The sequence below is a fragment of the Platalea leucorodia genome, assembly GCF_965183815.1.
Source record: "Platalea leucorodia genome assembly, chromosome: 14".
NCBI classification, from domain to species: domain Eukaryota; kingdom Metazoa; phylum Chordata; class Aves; order Pelecaniformes; family Threskiornithidae; genus Platalea; species Platalea leucorodia.
The window spans coordinates 5,872,980-5,880,705 of NC_138836.1; the positions used below are offsets into that span (position 1 = coordinate 5,872,980).

The 7,726-nt window shown below is 68.9% G+C and overlaps 2 protein-coding genes across 2 annotated transcripts; one reads left to right on the plus strand and one right to left on the minus strand.

The window, feature by feature from the left end:
• The first annotated feature begins 97 nt into the window (after positions 1 to 97).
• Positions 98 to 2,229, plus strand: CCDC137 (coiled-coil domain containing 137). The gene is made up of 6 exons (XM_082327134.1): positions 98 to 213; positions 443 to 573; positions 737 to 947; positions 1,288 to 1,370; positions 1,494 to 1,573; positions 1,764 to 2,229. Exons 1-6 carry the CDS (start codon positions 107 to 109, stop codon positions 1,977 to 1,979), a joined length of 828 nt encoding a protein of 275 aa, XP_082183260.1. The 5' UTR covers positions 98 to 106; the 3' UTR covers positions 1,980 to 2,229.
• A 2,708-nt stretch (positions 2,230 to 4,937) lies between these two features.
• Positions 4,938 to 7,468, minus strand: GPRC5C (G protein-coupled receptor class C group 5 member C; the record flags this gene model as incomplete). The annotated part of the gene is made up of 4 exons (XM_082326779.1): positions 4,938 to 5,058; positions 5,326 to 5,472; positions 5,730 to 5,824; positions 6,451 to 7,468. The coding sequence occupies 4 exons, from the start codon at positions 7,466 to 7,468 to the stop codon at positions 5,026 to 5,028; spliced, it is 1,293 nt and encodes a 430-aa protein (XP_082182905.1). The 3' UTR covers positions 4,938 to 5,025.
• Positions 7,469 to 7,726: the final 258 nt, after the last annotated feature.

The window sequence follows — 7,726 nt, forward strand, 5'->3', positions numbered from 1 at the left end:
GCGGCCGGGCGGGACCAATAGGAAGCGGGGGGTGGGGCCGGAGCGGCGAGGGTCGGAGGGAAGGCGGAAGTGGCGGCGGGGCGGCAGCGTGGGGAGCGGCGGGGCCATGGGCCGGGGGCCGGCGCCGGGCCGGGGCCGGGGCCGGGGCCGGGGCCAGGGACCGGGACCGGCACCAGCACCAGGGCGGGGACCGGCCGCCCCGCCCCGCGGCAGGTCAGTGCCCGGGGGATCCGGTCGGGATCGGGCCTGGCTGGCTCCCGGTTTGGAGCGGGATCAAGGGGTCCGTCCCCAGGGCCGGCTGGGCCCTGGCGGGGTCCCCGCTTCCGAGAGCTGCGTCTCGATGTCACCCCGTGGGCAGATCCCGGTGTCCCACCGAGCCCTGGTGCCTCACCGGGTCCCGGTGCTTCAGGGCAGGCCTCACCCCGTGTTCTTTCTCTCGCAGAAAGGAGAAGAAGATGGACAACATGAAGCCCAAGCACCCCGACGAGCAAGAGATCCCCTTCCGCCTGCGGGAGCTCATGAAGAGCCGTGAGGCCATGAAGCGCCCCGACCCCGGGAAGAGGCGGGCGGCAGGTGGGGAGCGGAGCTGGCCCGAGCAGGTTGCGGTGCAGCTGGAGGCAGCTGGATCCTTCAGTGGGGCATCCTGCTCCCCCCGGTGATGTCCCATCCCTGCCCTGCCAGGGGGAGGGAACCCCCAGGTTGTCACTGCTGCAGTAATGTCACCCGTCTCTCCTAGAGAAGAAGCAGCAGCCCAAGTCAAAGGGCCCCGCGGCCCAGGGAGACATCCCCGTGCCCAAATTCAGGAGGGGGAAGGGGGAGTCGGAGCGCTCCTACGTCTGCCGCATGGAGCAGGAGGTGCAGCGCGTCCTGTTCCTCACCAAGAACCAGCTGCAGCGGGAGCCTGAGAAGGAGGCGACGGCACCAGAGAAGTCCAAGAGAAAGAAAGAGTGAGAGCAAGGCCACCGTGGCTGCTGGGGCTGGACGGGGTCAGCCCGGGCCTGTGCCCTAGACCGGATCTGGGCACGTGGCGGGTGCTTCGCTGGTGCTGCAGCGCAGGTCCGGCATCCGGCAGCGACTCGGGGTGCGGGTGGAGGGCTGCGGGCCTCATCTCCATGGGGCTGGATCTTTGGGACTGGAGCCACAGACCTGCTTCATTGTCCTGCTACTGGGCTGGAGCTGGGGGGAGAGCTGTGGGGCCGCAGGTTTTTGGGGGGATCCTGTGGGGTAGGAACTCACTCACTTGCTCCCTGTATGGTCACGAGCCCTGGCCATAACGCAGCTCTTCAGGTTTCAGAATAAGAAGCTGGAAAAAGCGCGGAAGAAGAAGGAAGAGAAGAAAGAGGCTATGCTGGAGAAGAGCCTGTTCCAAGGTGGGCCTGGTGCAGCGGGGTGGCTGGAGTGACCCCCTGCCCCGGGGGAGATGTGGGGCTGAGCTGGAGCAGCGTGTCCCGGGGAGCTCCTGCCTGACGCCGGCGCCTGCTTCTCTCTTTTAGACACGGTGGCATTCGGTGAAGTGGTTACGCAGCCGCCCACCATCACCTCGCGGCCCAGGGGCCGGGGCCCCGCGGAGCAGGTGAGCTGCCGGGGGGCGATGCCTCCTGCCCCTCGGCCATGCCCTCGGGTACCCGCAGGTCTGGGCTGGACCCGGGTCTCACCTCCCTTGGGCTGGAAATGAGGCCTGGAAGGGCAGTGTCGTTCCTTGGAGCTTGGTCCTGGCTTTTTCATCCTTCATCCTCCCTGACCTGTCCCATCTCTGCCTGCAGGCTGGACGGAAGCGGCTCCTCCTGACGTCTCGCCTGGGCCAGAGCCAGGCATCCCCCGTGTCCCCGGCAGCGCCGGTGTCGATGGCTCGTCGGCGCATCGTGGAGGAGGAGAGAGCGCGCGTCATCCAGGCCTACAGGGACATCCAGAGGCGCAAACAGCAGCAGCGGGAGGTGGCACGGGGCAGCACCCGGGCAGGACGCGGGGTACCCCGCTGAGCCCGGCCTGGAGGAGCTGGGCCTCCCTGGTCCCAACAAGGGTGTGCAGGCAGCACGGGACCCCAGGACTTGAGGGGGGAGGTTGTCCTGACCCTGCTCTCCTGTTGCCGTTGCTGAGCCCTGGGGCTCCCCACAGCCCCACACCTCAGCTCGGGGCACCCCGTGGGCTCGGTGCCGGAGCTGGGACCCCTGCGGTGCCACGGACCTGCTTGTAGTAAAAGTGCTGATGGCGTGAGTGCGTCTGCCTCCCCGACCTGCTCAGCTTTCCTTCCTGTGCGGTGCCTGGGAAGGGACGTCGCTGTGCTGGTGTGTGCGCGGCTGTGCCGGGTGGCATGCCGGCAGGCGTGCCGGCAGATGGCAGTCCCAGCCCGTAGTGGGCATGTCGTCACTGTCACTCACTGCGGGCTGGCCCTGGCAGGGCTCTGGCTGGGGGCACGACCTCGTTGCTCAGCCTCGAGAGAGACCCCAGTGCCTGGCCATGACCCCTCTGGCTCCCACCCCGGCTCCCGGTTGCAGGAGAGCGCGCCGAGCCCCGGGGACGTGGAGCATCCCACAGGACTCACCTGCACGGTGTCACTTTCCTCCATTGTCACCGCTCGGGGACGCTGCGTGAGCCCTTAGTCCGCAGCTGTGCCTGCCCGTGGCATCACCACCCAGCCTGGCACTGCTCACGTCCCTGCCTGTCCCCAGCGGACACCCCAGGCCACGGTGACCGCGGTGCCCTCCCTGCTGCCAGGGATGCTGCCACAGCCCCATCGCTGCACTCACACCAGCCCTGCGCCATCCGGCACAGCTGCGAGGCCCCACGCAATCCAGGCCTGGCACACGCCCCACCGGGGCTGACAGCCCCCAGCTCCCGGCCCTCGATGGGGATGTCCGGGGGGCTGCTCCCGGCACGGCACAGCCCGTGTCCGCCGGTGGGGCCGGCACGGCAGCTTCACCTGCATGGGACAAAGGCAGTGCTGTTTGGCGGCACTGTGCCGCAATGCCTGCACAAAGCGTTGCCTGTTGGAGCGGGGCCGGCCCCGGCTCTGCGGCCGCTGCTGACGGCAGCCAGTGGGATCCCGGGCTTCCGGAGGGGCTGGGGCCGGACACGGGGAGCGGAGCCACCGGTAGCTCTGCTGTCAGAGCTGAATGGGCACAGAATCTTTGCTCCTCATTTTTCAGGTCACTCTGCTGTCCCCGGGGCTGTCACCTCTTCCTTGCCCACTGGGAAGGCAAGGGCTCTGCCGTACCGCGGCTGGGGACCACGGTGTCCTACGTGTGGGCTGGGGGCAGCCGCTGCACCAGCCCAGCTCAGCCTGGGTCGGGGCCGGGCTTGCAGGTGAACACGCTGGGGATGGGGCAGACGCTGGGGCCCTGCTGTGCCATGCCGGGCCACGCGGTGCCGTGTGGTGCCAGCAGCCGGGAGGCAGGTGCGCTGTGGTGGCAGCAGCCCTGGGGACCTCGAGTGCCTGGTGCTGCCTGGAGACGTCCCCGCTGCTGACTGATGCCAGGTAAACACAGGTGACGCAGCGCAGCCCCGGGGGGCACGGCCGGATCCTGCTGCAAACAGCCGGCCCCCGCAGCCGTCCGCGGCCGCGCCTGCCACGTCCCCGCAGCCGGGAGCGTGGGCACGTGCCGGCTGGCAAGGGCATGGCTGGGAGACCGCATGTGCCAAGCTCTTGCTTGTGCATCCCTCATGTGGGTGCCACGGCGCTCGTGCCTGCAGCCATGGGCAGCCCCACTGCCGCCGGCCCAGCTCCGGCTCAAGGAGACCAGGTCACCCGTCTGCCCCCATGGAGCCATTTCAACCCCTGAATAATTCATGGCACTACCGGTGGTGACCGCAGGCTTCCTGCCCGGCAGGAGAAATCACTGCAGAGGGGAAAGGCAATCTGAGCAGGAGAAACCGCTCCTGACCTTGGCACGTCCTCCACGCCGTGCCACTTCCCGCCAGGCAGCCCATCTGCCCGTGGGCCGCCGGTCCCGCGCTGCCTGCCCTGCCGAGGCTCCCGGCCCAGCGGCTCCATCTGTGCGCCTGGCCCCAGTGCATGCTGCTGCGGGGGGACGGGGACCGGGGACCGGGGCTGGGGGATGCCAAGGGCCCTACTCTGAGCCCCCTGCCTTGTTCCCCACTGTCCCCCAGGAGCAGGACGTGGGGCTGAGCCTGCTGGCACCATGGCAGAAGCCCTTGGCCGTGGCAGGGCCAGGGATGGAGGAGCAGCCGGCGGCACAGCTCGGTACTCCCTCCCCATTATGGGCCGCCTGCTACAGCACCGTGTAGGAAAAACCACCTTTATTGGGGCTGACCTGAAAAAAAGGGAGAAGAGGAAGAACGAAAGAGAAAGCCATGAGGAGGGTGAGGGGCCCAGCTCCCTCCCTGCTCCCCGGGAGGGATCCCCGAGCCCCGAGGGGGGAAGGCACCGAGAAGGCGGCCGGAGCCACGGGGGCCGGGTCCCCAGCCCCAGCAAGGCACTGATCCCCCGGACCCTGAGCAGCTCCCCCTTCCCTGGCAACGGGGAAACTGAGGCACAGTGGAAGCGAGGGCTGGGGAGAGCTTTGTGTCACCTTGTGCCCTGTGGCGGGACGGTGCCGGCTCAGCTCAGGGCCTGTGACGTCTCCGGGGCTGGTGAGGATCAGCGTCAAACCAGGGGCTCAGCGCTGGGGTGAGCCCTGGGCAGGAGTCCCACCGGCTCCCCAGCTTCTCGGCAGAGGATGGTCCCTGGCCCGAAGGGGACGGAGTGTCCGTGTGCCACGATGGCAGCAAGGGGATGACTCGGGGTGGCCCCGCGGGAGCTGGTCCTTGCGGCACGGACGGCAGCAGGGACACGGGGGTCCAGGCAGAGCTGGCGGCTTGCGGGTGCTGCGGCCAGGCGGGACGGGCAGGCAGGAGCGCTGGCTCCGGGACCACGTCCAGGCGTCCCCTGCACAGGAACCGGCTCTGGCCGCCGGATGGGGTGGGATGTACGCGGCAGGGCAGGACGAGGCTTGGCAAGACCTCAGGAGCAGGACGGTGGGGCCGTGGCTGTGCCGGCGCTGTGGGACCTGTGCTGCCGCGGGGGCTTCACCACCGGTTCCTGCTGTATGGGGACTGCACCTGCGGGCAGAGTGGGACGGTGCTGGGGTGGCGTGGCGGCAGCGGGGCTGTGGCACAGGCCAGCAGACCCAGCTCTGGCACCAGCGGGGAGGTGCAGCCACGCTCACCACCGCGCTGCCTTGCCCCGGGGCACCGGAGTGCAAGGCAGAGCCATCCCTGTCCCTGCCCTCCCACGGGAGACGCTGTGGTGGGGACAGACTTTGCACCCAGTCGTGGGCTGGACCTCGGTGCCTGCTCCCCCGCCCGCTGCGTTGCACATTAACCCACCTGGCAGCTCCTGCCGTCCCGCTGGGCGCCGGCGTGTCGGGCCTGCGCCGCGAAGGCGTCCTCGGCTCGTAGCGTGGAGCTGGCGCTGCCGGCCGCTGGGCTGGCGGTGGAGGCGCGGGGCAGGATCATGTCGTAGGGACCTTCGGTCTGCGGGGCAGAGGAGGGAGGGCTGCAGAGGCACTGGGAGCACCCCCAGCCCTGTGGGGTCCTGGGGGGGTGAACGCAAGGGGTGACCCCCACCAGCACCCTGTTACAGCAGTCCTTGGGATGTGGGGGCCAGGGGAGCCCCCACACACCCTGGCCCCCATCCTGGCCGCTCTGGTTGAAAGCCCGTCCATCAGGCAGGGTGCAGCCACCCCCGGAGAGCCTGGCTGGCCGGCGGTGCCGTGCGGCGTCGCACTTACCGGCCCCTTGTGCATCAGAGCCATCTCGGTGGGCTGGTAGACGCTGGTCAGGAGCTGCCCGTTGTAGCCGCTGTACGGGGACACCGGCTTCTTGGCTGCAAAGAGACGGGGACGGTGAAGGGGGGGACCCACACAGCCACCCCCACCCCACTGGGGAGCTGCTCCTCATTAGCAGGGTTAATGAGCTGACTCAGCAACTGGCTGCTCTGCGCCTTTCCTGGGGGACGGGAGGGATGTCCCAAGGGTTTGCATCACCGCGCTCCCGGCACAGCCCCTGCCCAGCCACGGTTTGTTATTGTAGGGCCTCTTGGGAGGCAGGGTGGTGTGGGTGCTGCTCGGGAGCGCCCACCCTGCCCCACGGGCTGCAGACACCTTTGCTAGGGCAGGGCTGGCGCTCACCCACCGGTCCTTGTTGGGGCAGCCGACACCGCCCCATGTTATTGTAGGGTCTCGCGAGCGGAGCGGCTGCCTGGGGCGGAGGGCCGGGAGCCATGGGCACCCCGCACTGGGGAGGGAGCACCCCTGCAGCCACTGAGCTCAGCCCAAACTGGTAGACCCAGCCCAGCGAGTTTTCGGGAGCCACAACAATGGCAGGCGTCAATCCCGGGCGGGTCGCGGCCAGACGTCTCGCCGCCCGCCCACCGCTGCCAACGCTGGTGCCGGTGCCCGCCGCCAGCCCCGTGGTGGGGCAAGAAGGTCCCTAGTGAGCCCCGGCACCTACCGAAGGAGGGCTCGTCCATGGAGAAGGCTTTGTTCTCCACAAACATGCTCTGTGACTTCTGCTCCTTGAGGATGGTCTCGTAGCCCACCCCACGCGTGGGGTAGACGTCGTCCTCGAAGGCCTGCTCGGGGCTCTGCCGCGTCACGTGTGTCACCTCGGGGATGACGTAAAGGAGGAGGAAGGTGCAGGCGTTGGAGACCAGCGCGATGGCCAGCGTGGGGTCATCCCAGCCGGGCTTCTCGCCTGCACGCTGGTTCCCGTAGAGGTACATGGCCATCCATGCCACCCAGATGGCCATGGAGAGGCCAGTGGTGGCCAGGATGAAGGCGCTGTGCTTGCGCCAGCAGCCGTAGCGGCCGCAGAGGGCCGGCCAGGCAGTGCCAAAGGCGGCCACCAGCAGGAACATGACGTAGATGAGTGCCATGACGAAGTCAGCGTCCGCCAGCTGGCAAGGGTCCGGGGAGCCGCCCTCCTGCCGCGCCACCGTGATGATGAGCCACTCGGCGTTGATGATGACCTCCACCAAAGCGAGGAGCAGGGCCACTGCCAGCGTCACCCAGCCCCGCGGGCCCCGGTTCCTCCGCACCAAGAAGTTAAGGGCCACGGCGTGCGCCAGCAAGCAGGAGAAGCAGATACCGAAGAGGACGCCAAAGAGGAAGCGGCGGGAGGTGCAGGTGGAGAAATCCGGCCCCACGATGAAGTCAAATGTCAGGCAGAAGAGCCCGAAGGTGCCCAGAAGAAAGAAGACCTGCGTGGCCACTAGGCTCTTCTTCTGGGGGTCCTGCATGAAGGGCAGGCTGGCCACCAGGACGATGGTAAGCACGAAGCTGGTCACCACGCCGAGGCTGGCCACGGCCTCCAGCACGATGCCCCAGGCTGCTGAGAGGTCGCAGAGGTTGTAGTAGAGGGAGGAGAGGTCCTTGCCGCAGCCCGAGGGAGGGGTGGTCTGTCCGCCGGCCGCAGGGAGCAGGGCCAGGAGCACGCAGGCGGCCGCCGGCGGCACTGCCGCAGCACCCATCCTGCACCGCAGTGCGGGCGCCGAGCGGGGCGTCCAGGGACCCTGCAGGAGAGAGGGGGCATTAGGAAGCGGGGACCGGGGCTGCGGCTCAGCTCCTGGCGCTGCCTGTGCTGTCTCCAGGGCTCAGAGCATCCCTGCCCACAGTCCCTGGCTGGGCATCCCTCCCACCGGGCCACGGTGAGCAACCAGGTCCCGGGCAAAGCCGAGCCCACCCCAGTGCGGCCCAAAGCAGCCCCAAACGGCACCGGGCAGACACGC